Below are 16,545 nucleotides of genomic sequence, written 5' to 3' on the forward strand. Positions count from 1 at the left end.
AGTTATTCTTTTCCAAATTCTTCAAACTCTGTCAAATTGGTTGTTGATCGTTGCTAGGCAACCATTTTCAGGTCTTGCCATAGATTTTCAAGCAGATTTAAGTCAAAACTGTCACTCGGCCACTCAGGAACATTCAATTTCTTCTTGTTTAGCAACTCCAGTGTAGATTTGGCCTTGTGTTTTAGGTTATTGCCCTGCTGAAAGATGACTGAACCAGGTTTTCCTCTAGGATTTTTCCTGTGCTTAGCTCCATTCCATTAATTTTTTATCCTGAAAACTCCCCAGTCCTTAATGATTACAAGCATACCCATAACATGATGCAGCCACCACTATGCTTGAAAATATGGAGAGTGGTACTCAGGAATGTGTTGTATTTGATTTGCCACAAACATAACACTTTTATTCAGGACAAGAAATTTATTGCTTTGCCATATTTTTTCCAGTATTACTTTAGTGCCTTGTTGCAAACAGGATGCATGTTTTGAAATATTTTGATTCTGTACAGGCTTCATTCTTTTCACTCTGTCAATTAGGGTGGTATTGTGGAGAAACTACAATGTTGTTGATCCATCCTCAGTTTTCTCCTATCACAGCCATTAAACTCTGTAACTGTTTTAACGTCACCATTGGCCCCTTGGTGAAATCCCTGAGCGGTTTCCTTCCTCTCCGACAACTGAGTTAGGAAGGACACCTGTAGCTGTGTAGTGACTGGGTGTATTGATACACCATCCAAAGTGTAATTAATAACTACACCATGCTCAAAGGGATATTCAATGTCTGCTTTTTATTTTATTTTTTCCCAATCTACCAATAGGTGCCCTTCTTTGAGAGGCATTGGAAAACCTCCCTGGTCTTTGTGGTTGAATCTGTGTTTGAAATTCACTGCTTGACTGAGGAACCTTACATATCATTGTATGTGTGGGGTACAGAGATGAGGTAGTCATTCAAAAATCATGTTAAACACTATTATTGCACACAGAGTGAGTCCATGCAATTTATTATGTGACTTGTTAAGCATATTTTTACTCTTGAACTTATTTAGGCTTGCCATATCAAAGTGGTTGAATACTTATTGACTCAAGACACTTCAGCTTTTAATTTTTTATTCATTTGTAACAATTTCGAAAACCTTATTCCACTTTGACGCTATGGGGTATTGTGAGTAAGCCAGCGACAAAACATTTCAAATTAATCCATTTTAAATTCAGGCTGTAACACAACAAAATGTGGAAAAAGTCAAGGGGTGTGAATAATTTCTGAAGGCACTGTAAAAACAGTTGAAAGTTGGAAGTTTACATACACCTTAGCCAAATACATTTACACTCAGTTTTTCACAATTCCTGACATTTAATCCTAGTAAAAATTTGGCCCATTCCTCCTGACAGAGCTGGTGTAACTGAGTCAGGTTTGTAGGCCTACTTGCTCGCACACGCTTTTTCAGTTCTGCCCACACATTTTCTATAGGGTTGAGGTCAGGGCTTTGTGATGGCCACTCCAATACCTTGACGTTGTTGTCCTTAAGCCATTTTGCCACAACTTTGGAAGTATGCTTGGGGTCATTGTCCATTTGGAAGACCCATTTGCGACCAAGCTTTAACTTCCTGACTGATGTCTTGAGATGTTGCTTCAATATATGCACATCATTTTCCTTCCTCATGATGCCATCTATTTTGTGAAGTGCACCAGTCCCTCCTGCAGCAAAGTACCCCCACAGCATGATGCTGCCACCCCTGTGCTTCAAGGTTGGGATGGTGTTCTTCGGCTTGCAAGTACCTCCTTAATCCTCCAAACATAACAATGGTCATTATGGCCAAACAGTTCTATTTTTGTTTCATCAGACCAGAGGACATTTCTCCAAAAAGTACAATCTTTGTCCCCATGTGCAGTTGTAAACCGTAGTCTGGCTTTTTTATGGTGGTTTTGGAGCAGTGGCTTCTTCCTTGCTGAGTGGCCTTTCAGGTTATGTCAATATAGGACTTGTTTTACTGTGGATATAGATACTCTTGTACCTGTTTCCTCCAGCATCTTCACAAGGTCCTTTGCTGTTGTTCTGGGATTGATTTGCACTTTTCGCACCAAAGTACGTTCATCTCTAGGAGACAGAACGCGTCTCCTTCCTGAGTGGTATGACAGCTGCGTGGTCCCATGGTGTTTATACTTGCATACTATTGTTTGTACAGATAAACGTGGTACCTTCAGATGTTTGGAAATTGCTCCCAAGGATGAACCAGACTTGTGGAGGTCTACCATTGTTTTTCTGAGGTCTTGGCTGATTTCTTTTGATTTTCCCATGATGTCAAGCAAAGAGGCACTGAGTTTGAAGGTAGGCCTTGAAATACATCCACAGGTACACCTCCAATTGACTAAAATTATGTCAATTAGCCTATCAGAAGCTTCTAAAGCCATGACATCATTTTCTGGAATTTTCTAAGCTGTTTAAAGGCACAGTCAACTTAGTGTATGTAAACTTCTGACCCACTGGAATTGTGATACAGTGAATTATAAGTGAAATAATCTGTCTGTAAACAATTGTTGGAAAAATTACTTGTGTTATGCACAAAGTAGATGTCCTAACCGACTTGCCAAAACTATAGTTTGTTAACAAGAAATTTGTGGAGTGGTTGAAAAATGAGTTTTAATGACTCCATCCTAAGTGTATGTAAACTTCTGACTTCAACTGTATCTCACTGTAATCTACATTATTAGCCTGGTCCCAGGTCTGTGTGTGTTGTAGCTCACTCCTATATTGTTCCTTGTCATGCCATACATGCTAAAACCAATAATAGTTTGGCTAAACTTATGTTACTGTTGATCGTTATATAGTGAATTGAGTTGGACTTAGAGTCAGTGGCACCCACGGCCGAAGGGGAATTTCCTCTTTGTCTAATGGTTAATATGTTTGTTTTCCACACTGGGAGACCGGAGTTCAGATCCCACTACTTACAATTATTTGACAGCTTACAGAGACAGTAAAACTCTCTTCAAAAACTGTATTGGTGATGAAACTGTTATCCCCAAAAAAGCCTCCTTACAAATACCATATCGTACCAGGTAAACAACGTTATTATAAATACAATTTTAAAAGATTACAATGTTACACCAAACAATGAGGAAACACCCCAGATGTGTAGTCAAGCTGCCTCTCACATGCAAGGCTCATAAATCAACCAGTTGTTTTCAGCGAGCTGTCACAAAACTCAAAGGACACATGCAAACAAAGGAAGAAATAAAAGACAAAATCATATTGGATTACTTTCTCTTCCTCTTTCCCTCTCCCCCCTTCCTCCTGTCCTTTTCCTCACTCCATCCCTCCCTCTCTCGTTCATCTCTCCCTCCATCCTCATATTCTGAAAACAACGGTAATGCAAGGACCCTTTTATTAACTGGCTTTAAGAGGTCAGCCTGTGTTCTTATAGGGGTTGAGGTAGCACTGATGGTCTGGTTAGTGGTATGTGTTCCTGGCCCACCAGCAGTCCTTCACTAGACCAGGCTACAACGCACTGCGATGGGCAACATGTGGTCCAGGAGTCATGTGGGCAGACTGGAGTCCCAAACAGTGCACCACTTTTGACCAGGGCCCATGGGGTATCAAGTATCAAAGGTGATGAATGTGGTTTAGAAGCATTTCCCAAAATAGACAACCTTCCTTACCAGTCAGGTAGCTTAGTGGGTAGCTTAGTGGGTAAGAGCGTTGTGCCAGTAACCGAAAGGTCGCTGGTTCTAATCCCCGAGCCGACTAGGTGAAAAATCTGTCGATGTGCCCTTAAGCAAGGCACTTAACCCTAATTGCTCCTGTAAGTCGCTCTGGATAAGAGCGTCTGCTAAATGACTATAAAAAAAATAAAAAATAAATATAAAATAATGAATAAATCAGAACTTTATTATCCATGGTAGACTAGAGTAAGAAACCCAGAGAGGAATCTTTTCCTGTCCTTTTCCCGCCCTCAAAAGGTCATAGGGTTTCCTCCCCAGTCCTTTAAATGACAGCATACTGTCTGTCTGTCTCTCTAGCTCTTCTTCTTCACCACCACCAAGGCCCAATGGTGATTGAGGTTGATGACTGCATGCACACAGCCCTGACAGTCCTGATGTGCACTGAGGATGACTGGGACACAAAAACTCCCAGTTAGTGGTGCTGGTGGATAGTACTGCTGACCACACACGCATAGCTGCACTCTCTCTCTCTCTCTCTCTCTCTCTCTCTCTCTCTCTCTCTCTCTCTCTCTCTCTCTCTCTCTCTCTCTCTCTCTCTCTCTCTCTCTCTCTCTCTCTCTCTCTCTCTCTCTCTCTCTCTCTCTCTCTCTCTCTCTCTCTCTCTCTCTCTCTCTCTCTTAACATGGATCTAATTTAGGTAGAAATCAGATCAATGTTTGTTAGTTGGACAGAAGCATCACCACCAAAGGATTTTCTTCAATTTTCTTTGTTCAGCCTGGGCTCGGGTTTGGGTTCTGTAGTGTTGGCTGGGAGTGGAATTATACAACCTTGGTTTTCTAGCCATTGACATGAATGACCTCATCATAACTCATTACCAAATTATAAAAGTACTTTATCTCAGAGATGAAAACAACAAACCTTGTTCTTTTGGTTTGTTGTTCATCTGGCGTTCCAGCGTTAAACCGATGAAATAAAACACTTTGCATCGATGCGTCAAACAAACAAAGGAAACACAAACAATTTGACTCATTTGGTTTGTCGTCTAAACATACATCATTATCAATAAAATACAATGACTTTTTCAGACAGCACTGACTCAGTCTATCTCTCGGGACCAGAGCCCTATTCCCTCTATAGTGCACTACTTTTGACCAGAGCCCTATTCCCTCTATAGTGCACTACTTTTGACCACATCCCTATTCCCTCTATAGTGCACTACTTTTGACCACATCCCTATTCCCTCTATAGTGCACTACTTTTGACCAGAGCCTTATTCCCTCTATAATTAGTCATTTAGCAGACGCTCTTATCCAGAGCGACTTACAGGAGCATTTAGGGTTAAGTGCCTTGCTTAAGGACACATCAACAGATTTTTCACCTAGTCAGCTTCACCTTTCGGTTACTGGCACAACGCTCTTAACCACTAAGCTACCTGCACTACTTTTGACCAGATCCCTATTCCCTCTATAGTGCACTACTTTTGACCAGATCCCTATTCCATCTATTGTGCACTACTTTGACCACTTATTAAATGTCTGGAAGCGATGGATATTCCAAAAGGGAGGTTTTTATGATTTTATGACACTAGGTCCAAGTGCAACCATCTGCAATGGAAAGCTGTGATCTATTTCACCAAAAGCAGATGCTGTCTGCGTTCCAAATGGCTCCCTATTCCCTATATAGTGCACCACTTTTGACCAGAGCCCTATAGGTAGTGCACTATATAGGGAATAGGTTACCATTTGGGACGCAGATGCTGTGTGTCCACATCACGATAAGCAGACACGGTTCCCACTGTACAGCCAGATAGATAAAATATGAAATTCCGTCCAGACGATATCAAAGCTAGTGTTACAGCGTACCAATTTGATCAATGAGCTGCAATATTTGCAAGACCATTTGGTTATTATGGACCGGAATGTTTAGTATATTCTGTGGCCCATGTGGGAATCCAACCTGACGCACACACACACACACACACACACACACACACACACACACACACACACACACACACACATACATACACACACACACACACACACACACACACACACACACACACACACACACACACTTAGGAATAGAGGTAATCATGACGGTAATCACAACCATATATCATTGAAGAGACTAAAGACTAGAGTGGCCCTTCCACATGGTACTGTACAGTCCTAAAGACTAGAGGGGCCCTTCCACATAATAATAATAATATGCCATTTAGCAGACGCTTTTATCCAAAGCGACTTACAGTCATGCGTGCATACATTTTTTGTGTATGGGTGGTCCCGGGGATCGAACCCCCTACCTTGGCGTTACAAGCGCCGTGCTCTACCAGCTGAGCTACAGAGGACCACATCAAATCAAATCAAATCAAATCAAATTTTATTGGTCACATGCGCCGAATACAACAGGTGCAGACATTACAGTGAAATGCTTACTTACAGCCCTTAACCAACAGAGCATTTATTTTAAACAAAAAAGTAAGAATAAAACAACAACAAAAAAGTGTTGAGAAAAAAAGAGCAGAAGTAAAAATAAAGTGACAGTAGGGAGGCTATATATACAATAGAATAAAGTGACAGTAGGGAGGCTATATATACAGGGGGTACCGTTGCATAGTCAATGTGCGGGGGCACCGGCTAGTTGAGGTAGTTGAGGTAATATGTACATGTGGGTAGAGTTAAAGTGACTATGCATAAATACTTAACAGAGTAGCAGCAGCGTAAAAAGTATGGGGTGGGGGGGCAGTGCAAATAGTCCGGGTAGCCATGATTAGCTGTTCAGGAGTCTTATGGCTTGGGGGTAGAAGCTGTTGAGAAGTCTTTGGACCTAGACTTGGCACTCCGGTACCGCTTTGCCGTGCGGTAGCAGAGAGAACAGTCTATGACTAGGGTGACTGGAGTCTTTGACAATTTTGAGGGCCTTCCTCTGACACCGCCTGGTATAGAGGTCCTGGATGGCAGGGAGCTTTGCCCCTGTGATGTACTGGGCCGTACGCACTACCCTCTGTAGTGCCTTGCGGTCAGAGGCCAAGCAGTTGCCATACCAGGCGGTGATGCAACCAGTCAGGATGCTCTCGATGGTGCAGCTGTAGAATTTTTTGAGGATCTGAGGACCCATGCCAAATCTTTTTAGTCTCCTGAGGGGGAATAGGCTTTGTCGTGCCCTCTTCACGACTGTCTTGGTGTGTTTGGACCATGATAGTTCGTTGGTGATGTGGACACCAAGGAACTTGAAGCTCTCAACCTGTTCCACTACAGCCCGTCCGATGAGAATGGGGGCGTGCTCAGTCCTCTTTTTTTTCCTGTAGTCCACAATCATCTCCTTTGTCTTGGTCACGTTGAGGGAGAGGTTGTTGTCCTGGCACCACACGGTCAGATCTCTGACCTCCTCCCTATAGGCTGTCTCATCGTTGTCGGTGATCAGGCCTACCACTGTTGTGTCGTCGGCAAACTTAATGATGGTGTTGGAGTCGGTGCCTGGCCATGCAGTCATGGGTGAACAGAGAGTACAGGAGGGGACTGAGCACGCACCCCTGAGGGGCCCCCGTGTTGGAGGATCAGTGTGGCAGATGTGTTGTTACCTACCCTTACCACCTGGGGCGGCCCGTCAGGAAGTCCAGGATCCAGTTGCAGAGGGAGGTGTTTAGTCCCAGGATCCTTAGCTTAGTGATGAGCTTTGAGGGCACTATGGTGTTGAATGCTGAGCTGTAGTCAATGAATAGCATTCTCACGTAGGTGTTCCTCTTGTCCAGGTGGGAAAGGGCAGTGTGGAGTGCGATAGAGATTGCATCATCTGTGGATCTGTTGGGGCGGTATGCAAATTGGAGTGGGTCTAGGGTTTCTGGGATTATGCTGTTGATGTGAGCCATGACCAGTCTTTCAAAGCACTTCATGGCTACAGACGTCAGTGCCACGGGTCGGTAGTCAGTCCACGGTACTGTACAGTCCTAAAGACTAGAGTGGCCCTTTCACATGGTACTGTACAGTCCTAAAGACTAGAGTGGCCCTTCCACATGGTACTGTACAGTCCTAAAGACTAGAGTGGCCCTTCCACATGGTACTGTACAGTCCTAAAGACTAGAGGGGCCCTTCCACATGGTACTGTACAGTCCTAAAGACTAGAGTGGCCCTTCCACATGGTACTGTACAGTCCTAAAGACTAGAGTGGCCCTTCCACATGGTACTGTACAGTCCTAAAGCCAAGCAAGACACACAGGATTCTAATATACACACAACCTGCTATTAACTCACCTCCCTAGATAACATCACAATGTAAACAGACAAACTCTCCCAGGAGTCAAAACAAAGTATAACTTGGTGAATAAATTGATGTTGTTTTCATCAGGGGGACTAGACAGACAGGACTCCCCATATATTTTATACACTGAGTGTACAAAACATTAAGGATACCTGCTCCTTCCATGACATAGACTGACCAGGTGAATCCAGGTGAAAGCTATGATCCCTTATTGATGTCACTTGTTAAAGGGGAGGGGACAGGTTAAAGAAGGATTTTTAAGCCTTGAGACAATTGAGACATGGATTGGGTATGTTTGACATTTAGATGGTGAATGGGCAAGACAAAAGATTGAACGGGGTATGGTAGTAGGTGCCAGGAGCACAGGTTTGAGTGTGTCAAGAACTGCAATGCTGCTGGATTTTTCACACTCAACAGTTTCCCGTGCGTATCAAGAATGGTCCACCACCTTAAGGATATCCAGCCAACTTGACACAACTGTGGGAAATATTGGAGTCAACATGGGCCAGCATCCCTGTGGAATGCTTTCAACACCTTGTAGAGTCCATGCCCCAACGAATTGAGGCTGTTCTGAGGGAAAAGGGGGGTGCAACTCAATATTAGGAAGGTGTTCCTAATGTTTTGTACACTCAGTGCATATGACCTTTGACCAGTGGTTCTGACCAAAAGTAGCACACTAGACTAGAGTATTTTGTAGCTAGGGAATACGGTGCTATTTAGGACACATCTGTGAATGTCCAGTTTCAAGTGTTACAGTCAGGTCTAGAGGGTCTCAATAGGGAACATGCTGTATGGGAGAGAGAGAACATGTTTAGGACAAGTCAGCCAGTGAGCCAGTCAGCCAGCCAGCCAACCAGCCAGCAAGTCATTCAGCCAGCAAGTCAGCCAGCCAGTGAGCCAGTCAGTCAGTAGTTAAAGCAGTTGGTCTGCAGACTACAACACTCTGCATTGTTTAGCTGGCTCATTACGGCTCCAGACATACAGCCACCTGGAACACTTGAATCTATATACTGTACGTTCATTTGGCTCAGTCAGGTTGGAGTCTCATAAGGGCCACAAACACTGAATATACTGTACTGTATGAGTGTATGTCTATGTGTGTGTGCATGTGAGAGAAAGATGTACAGTGGGGATAACAAGTATTTGATACACTTCCGATTTTGCAGGTTTTCCTACTTACAAAGCATGTAGAGGTCTGTAATTTTTATCATAGGTACACTTCAATTGTGAGAGACGGAATCTAAAACAAAAATCCAGAAAATCACATTGTATGATTTTTAAGTAATTAATTTGCATTTTATTGCATGACATAAGTGTTTGATCACTTACCAACCAGTAAGAATTCCGTCTCTCACAGACCTGTTAGTTTTTCTTTAAGAAGCCCTCCTGTTCTCCACTCATTACCTGTATTAACTGTACCTGTTTGAACTCATTACCTGTATAAAAGACACCTGTCCACACACTCAATCAAACAGACTCCAACCTCTCCACAATGGCCAAGACCAGAGAGCTGTGTAAGGACATCAGGGATAAAATTGTAAACCTGCACAAGGCTGGGATGGGCTACAGGACAATAGGCAAGCAGCTTGGTGAGAAGGCAACAACTGTTGGCGCAATTATTAGAAAATGGAAGAAGTTCAAGATGACGGTCAATCACCCTCGGTCTGGGGCTCCATGCAAGATTTCACCTTGTGGGGCATCAATGATCATGAGGAAGGGATCAGCCCAGAACTACACGGCAGGACCTGGTCAATGACCTGACGAGAGCTGGGACCACAGTCTAAAGAAAACCATTAGTAACACACTACGCCGTCATGGATTAAAATCCTGCAGCGCACGCAAGGTCCCCCTGCTCAAGCCAGCGCATGTCCAGGCCCGTCTGAAGTTTGCCAATGACCATCTGGATGATCCAGAGGAGGAATGGGAGAAGGTCATGTGGTCTGATGAGACAAAAATAGAGCTTTTTGGTCTAAACTCCACTCGCCGTGTTTGGTGGAAGAAGAAGGATGAGTACAACCCCAACCCCCCTTTTTGTATTGTTTGTTGGTTTGGCAATGCCACTGTCAGTCAGAGAAACATGTTGAGAAGGATTATTACCACAGCAAGTAAGGTACTTGGAGTCAAACAGACAGGCCTGGATGAGATCTTTAAGGTCAGGGCCCTCCGTAAGGCTCACAAAATAATTTTAGACCCAAGTCACCCCCTGTACCTGGACTTTGAATTACTCCCCTCTGGGCGTAGGTATAGGGCACCCCTCAGCAGGAAAAATAGAACGAGACAATCATTTGTGGCAGGTGTGATATCCCTCTTAAATAGCTCGGGCAAATGTTCCCATTGACCCCGTAAGGCCAGCAGGCTAGTCTTTGTTTTAAATGTTTTAAATGTTTTATTTCTTATTTCTTACTTTTATTGGTGCGTGACTGTTATTGAAAGTTGTATTGTCAATCTTGTTTTGTATTTAACGCCACTTTAAATGTGTACATGACACTGCAACAAAATTTCCCCATGGGGACAATAAAGTAAGTAAGTAAGAACACCATCCCAACCGTGAAGCATGGAGGTGGAAACATCATTCTTTGGGGATGCTTTTCTGCAAAGGGGACAGGACGACTGCACCGTATTGAGGGGAGGATGGATGGGGCCATGTATCGCGAGATCTTGGCCAACAACCTCCTTCCCTCAGTAAGAGCATTGAAGATGGGTCGTGGCTGGGTCTTCCAGCATGACAACGACCCGAAACACACAGCCAGGGCAACTAAGGAGTGGCTCCGTAAGAAGCATCTCAAGGTCCTGGAGTGGCCTAGCCAGTCTCCAGACCTGAACCCAATAGAACATCTTTGGAGGGAGCTGAAAGTCCGTATTGCCCAGCGACAGCCCCGAAACCTGAAGGATCTGGAGAAGGTCTGTATGGAGGAGTCGGCCAAAATCCCTGCTGCAGTGTGTGCAAACCTGGTCAAGACGTACAGGAAACGTATAATCTCTGTAATTGCAAACAAAGGTTTCTGTACCAAATATTAAGTTCTGCTTTTCTGATGTATCAAATACTTATGTCATGCAATAAAATGCAAATGAATTACTTAAAAATCATACAATATGATGTTCTGGATTCTGTCTCTCACAGTTGAAGTGTACCTATGATAAAAATTACAGACCTCTACATGCTTTGTAAGTAGGAAAACCTGCAAAATTGGCAGTGTATCAAATACTTGTTCTCCCCACTGTATGTATACAGTCTGATCCTAGATCTGGTGTCTATGAACAACTTCAACCCAGAGTGAGAATTTAGATGTGCCTGTGATACTAAAAGGCTTCTTTCTATGGAATAGGCTACTCATCTGGGTAAAGTCATGTAGTCAAAAAAGAAACGATAATGGCATGATCTCCCATAAAAGACCGCAACAAGTTTTGCTTAAATGGTGGTATTTTATAGAGATGCCTTCTACCCAGAACCTGTTTGTGTGTAGAGATGTCACGAAAGATGTCACAGAGAAAATACCCAGAAAAATATGACTAGATGATGTCATGCTGAAGGGTTCGGGACACCACCACTAGAGAGAGAGAGAGCGAGAGACACACAGAGAGAGAGAGAGCGAGAGAGAGAGAGAGAGAGAGAGAGAGGAACATGTCATGTAATGTTTCACCCTGATGGCTGGCTGGTTAGTGGGTAATAATTACTGATGGGTTGTGGTCTCACCGCCACAGAGCTCTTCATGTCGCTAACAGGCAGAAAAACTCCAGGGCTATTTCCCAAATAGCACCCTATTCCCTATATAGTGCACTTCTTTTGACCAGGGCCCATAGGGCTCTGGTCAAAATAAGTACACTATAGGCTATAGAGAATAGGGTACCATTTAGGAAAAAGCTTGACTCCCCCAAAATCACGTTCTGCCATTTATCCCTGGGCAGCGCCCGGCAACGGACCCAGTTGTTTTTCGTCATTCCTTTTCTATGTGGGCATGTTTTAAGACCACTCACTCAATCCACATTCAGATCAGGGGGCCTACAATGAGTACCAGTGTTAGGCTAGGGAGGTATCCCAAATAGCACCCTATTCCCTATGTCGTGCACTACTTTTTTACCAGAGCCCTATAGACCACTCGTCAAAAGGAGTACCATTTGGGTCACAACCCCAGTGTAAGGTTAGCTATCCCTCTGGGTTGGTCTATTAATGTAGTGGAGAGAAGCTGTATGTCTCTCATCAGATCTGTGCCTTTAGACAGTTTGCATCCCAAATGGCATCCTTTTCCTTATATAGTGGACTTCTTTTGACCAGAGCCCTTTGTGCCCTGGTTGAAAATAGTGCAGTAAATAGGGAATATGGTGCCATTTGGGACAAGTCCATACACTATCCTGCCTGGACAGTCCATCATGTGAAACCAGCCTGTCAGTGGGCGCTAAGAGTGTCCAGTGATGTCACAGTTGGCAGTGATGCCACCATAACTCATGTTAGGGTTCACTACAACTACTTCCCAAATGGCACCCTATTTGCTATTTAGTGCACTACCTTTGACCAGAGCCCTATGGCTGCCTTATCATTGGACACATACAGGTCCACTGGATTAACAGCTCATCTGACCCCCTGTCTGTGATCAGTGGGATAAAAGGGGGGGATTATGTGTACTCCAATTACAGGATCTGGCAACCTGGGCCTTACTAAATGATGTCTGATGCCAGGAATAGGTATGGCGTGGCAGTAATACTTCGCAACCCAGCTACCCCAGCAGCCAGTTGCAACCGTAGTTTACTTTCCATTTTCATGATCCCTGAATGTCTGTTCATATAAAAACATTTTTTTAATGCGTTTTTAGGTTTGATATTGCAAAACAATTAATCTGGTATCCATAAGCTTATGAATCTATATCCAAACAGTTTGGTTTGTTAGATGTATTGTTCGTTAACTGCCTATACTGTAGATGGATCGGCGCTGTCAGACAGTAGTGCACTAAGAAGGGAATAGGATGTGATATGGGACACAGGCCTGCGCTCCATTTCAGCACTACTGACTGTCTAGTAGTCTACCAGTCGATGTTCTACCATCCAAGGCTAGCCTAAACCCTGCGCCGCCAACCAACCCACTTTCATCTACACTCTGTGGTTACCCAAAGTTTTTCTAATGCCCATAAAATATAATAATTGCCTCTTGTTACAACAGATATGGCTGGGGCCTGCCCCCATTTTGAGCTTTTGAGCAATAGCTCGATTATTATATGATGTTGTAATTGAGGGGGTCTTTCTTTCTTTCTTCTAATGTGACTTTCTCTCTTTTTTCACCCGCTTTTCTCTGTGTCAGCGTCAGGCAGTCTGGAAGGCTGATGTGAAGGTGGTTAGAGGAGGAGGAGGAGGAGGAGGAGGAGGGAGCTCGTCCAGGGAGCTGCTGGGACAGACGGGTGGACTGCTACTGAGTGACTCCCTCTTCTCTAAAGAACTAGAGAACATGGGCAAACACCTCGCTGGTAGGCATCTGTCTGCGTGTGTACGGTGTGTGTGAGGTGGTTGGGGGCTTCTTTGTGTTACGGGGAGTGTTTTTTTTTTATACAGAGAAAAACACTGTGGGTTACCCAGATCAAACACACACACACACACACACACACATACACACACACACACACACACACACACACACACACACACACACACACACACACACACACATAGAGTGATCCATTAAACTGCGCTTATATGACAGAGAGAGAACATGGGGAGAGAGAGACACAGAATGAACCTGGCTACTGCCAAATAACATATTTGGGGCCGGTCCAGTTTGATTGGCTAATTAAAAACTGATCTGCCAATTGAAAGTGTCTGGGAAAACAAGAAAAAATTTACCCCTCCACATCTTTTATTAATTTAAGAAATACAGGTCTGGTAACTCGTTAAAACCGTCTGTAACATTGACTGCATACATACACACAGGCACACACACACACACACACACACACACACACACACACACACACACACACACACACACACACACACACACACACACACACACACACACACACACACACACACACACACACACTGCTGTGAACTGACACATTTTAAGTTCTAAGAACCAGGACCAAAATATGGGAGCAGTCACTGTGCCTTTCCATCAGGCTTGATCTCTCTCCTCTCTTTGAACGATGGTTGACGTGACGTCTGTCTGGATGACTCTCTGAGTCGTTCGTCGCGGTCGTTACGGGTGGCTGCGACATAGATGATGAATTTATTAACCAGATGAAAGTAGACCAAAGAGTGAAGTCGCCATCCACAGTCAACCTAAGACATGTGTCACCCAATTGTTTGTGTATGCACATTCCTCCTTTAAACTGTGGTTATCTCTTTCTGTGTCCCAAATGGGTCTATAAGGGTCTATATTCCCTATACACTGTAGTGCACTACATGCCCTGGTCAAAAGTAGAGCACTATATAGGGAATAAAGTGCAATTTGGGACGCAGCCTCTGCTGCATGTACGCCACATACGTGTCTACATTCTAGGGTTATGTCAAGCATATTGACCACACTTAGTGTAACTATTAATGTCATGCAGAGGCACTCACAGCTGGTAAATATCTTCTGCGTCTTCTCAGCTCATCTGCTCATTGGTAGCCTGTTGTATGTATGGGTCTGTCTCCCTCACACAGGGTTTTCACTAGTAAAACAGTACCCTGTCTGGCACTTTGGGGACACAAGTGGAGGGAGGCCCTGTGTTGGAAGCATGCACACTTTGAGCTCTTGAAAATGCCACTGCTGAGTATCTCATAATTCAATAATGTATCGGCTCATTGGTAGCCTGTTGTTTGGGTCTCTCTCCCTTACACTCCCACCAGAAGAATAATACACTGGCTGACTTTGGGACACAAGATGAGGCCCTGTGTTGGCAACATGTTCACTTTGAGCAGCTAATAAAGGCTCTTAAAAAGATCACTGTTGAGTATCACAATAATTCATCTCCACAGTGATAGACTATTGTCTCCCACACCCTCCCACTGAACGCACTGAGGTATAAGTTTCTCTTAACCACAGATCTAGGATCTGATTACTCAACTCCCAATACTCTCCTTAACCATTAATTGGATTAAAAAAGATCTGACCCTGTATAAGCAGTTAGGTGCAACTTCTCCTCTACCTACTCCACTGAACTAAATGAAACGCCCTCAAGCCATCAGATGGCATTGATTTCTAGTTGTTTTACGTCGAGTTAGGCTGTATTGAAACAGAGGGCTCCCCACCAGGCAGTTGAAGGGAGCCGTTGAACAACTTAATTCCCCATCTTTCATGCCACTATTAGCTGCTAATCTGTTCCATGTTTCAATCCACCGCCTCTCCTTTTATCTCCTCTCTCACCCCATTTATGTGGTCGGGGTGCATTCTCTAAATTATTTTGTAATCCCCGTGGAAATAAGTAATAGGTGACTTCTTCCCACCAAAAGATCCCATTTGATTATTAGACATGTCACAAGTAGAACTATACCAGGTTTTCCAGAGAATTCCAGTTGGTGAATTGCCTCATTGCTTAATTCTCCTGATTCCGGGAATCCTCCAAAGAGGAGTTCTGGAAAACTTTTTCCTGAATTTTGGGAAAGTCACCAGAATTTTGCAACCCTAATCCCTTTGATGATTGAACTCTGTGCGTAATACTAGCTTTAGTTCTATGATATGGAATTCCAGTAGTCAGAGGAGTTGGCTAATAAAACATACTGTATACCGACCTGGAACCAGTCTAGGCTTAGTCTGACTGCCAGTCTGTTTGTCTTATCATGCCAACTCCTTGTCACTCCTTGTCACATATTGTCATGCCAAACAAAGGCAGCAATGGAGTAGGCTTGAGCACGCACAGATCTGGGATCAGTTTAAGGGTAATCCAATTCAGTTCATGACAATTCTCCCATCCGTTCTACATAATTTATCTGTAATCATGTTGTTTAATGTTATTCAAGGAGTACATCTCATTCTGGCCGACAACATGCAGATTTTATCCAGACAAAAAGAGATGACTGATTCGTTAACGTGTGTGTGTGCGCCTGTGTGTGTGTCCGCGTGCGAGCGTGTCTTTAAAGTTTCCATTTTGGAGAGGTTGGAAGCCGGAGTCAATAAAGCATTGCATGTGATCTAAGAGTTGTGGTTCTGTACTCTATCACTAAATGCCTTCTCTTTCTGATCAAAGAGTTTATAATAGATTAGAGCTGCCTACTCTCCTTCTTTATTTCCTCTCTTTCTCTCTCTCTCTCTCTCTCTCTCTCTCTCTCTCTCTCTCTCTCTCTCTCTCTCTCTCTCTCTCTCTCTCTCTCTCTCTCTCTCTCTCTCTCTCTCTCTCTCCCTCCCACTCGCCCGCCTTGTGCTAAGTGCATTTGAGTCCTGATGCCTCCAACCTTGATTGTCTTTTAAACAATTGTCATCACTTATTTTAGTCTGGAGGCCAGGCATCAGCCCAGACAGTGAACACAGAACACAGTACTTAAACTACAGAGAGTTGATAAAGTTGGATAATGATAAATGATTTTTTAGATTGTGTCCCAAATGGCACCCTTTCCCCTTTATAGTGCACTACTTTTGACCAGAGTCCTGGTCAAAAGTAGTGCACGATACAGGGAACAGTGTGCCATTTGGGACGCAACCTTTGATGTTTAATAAACTGGTTGTGA

At 43.8% G+C, this 16,545-nt stretch overlaps 1 protein-coding gene across 5 annotated transcripts in view; it reads left to right on the forward strand.

Moving 5' to 3' along the window:
* Positions 1-16,545, forward strand: part of c7h8orf34 (chromosome 7 C8orf34 homolog) — a 176,548-nt gene that overhangs the window by 133,498 nt on the left and 26,505 nt on the right. For all 5 annotated transcript variants that reach the window (XM_045221165.1, XM_045221168.1, XM_045221167.1 and 2 more), the window contains one exon: positions 13,205-13,367. In XM_045221165.1, the coding sequence (XP_045077100.1) occupies positions 13,205-13,367 (163 nt within the window). The remainder of the gene's footprint in view (positions 1-13,204; positions 13,368-16,545) is intronic.

This window comes from Coregonus clupeaformis, chromosome 7, assembly GCF_020615455.1.
Source record: "Coregonus clupeaformis isolate EN_2021a chromosome 7, ASM2061545v1, whole genome shotgun sequence".
In the NCBI taxonomy this organism is placed as follows: domain Eukaryota; kingdom Metazoa; phylum Chordata; class Actinopteri; order Salmoniformes; family Salmonidae; genus Coregonus; species Coregonus clupeaformis.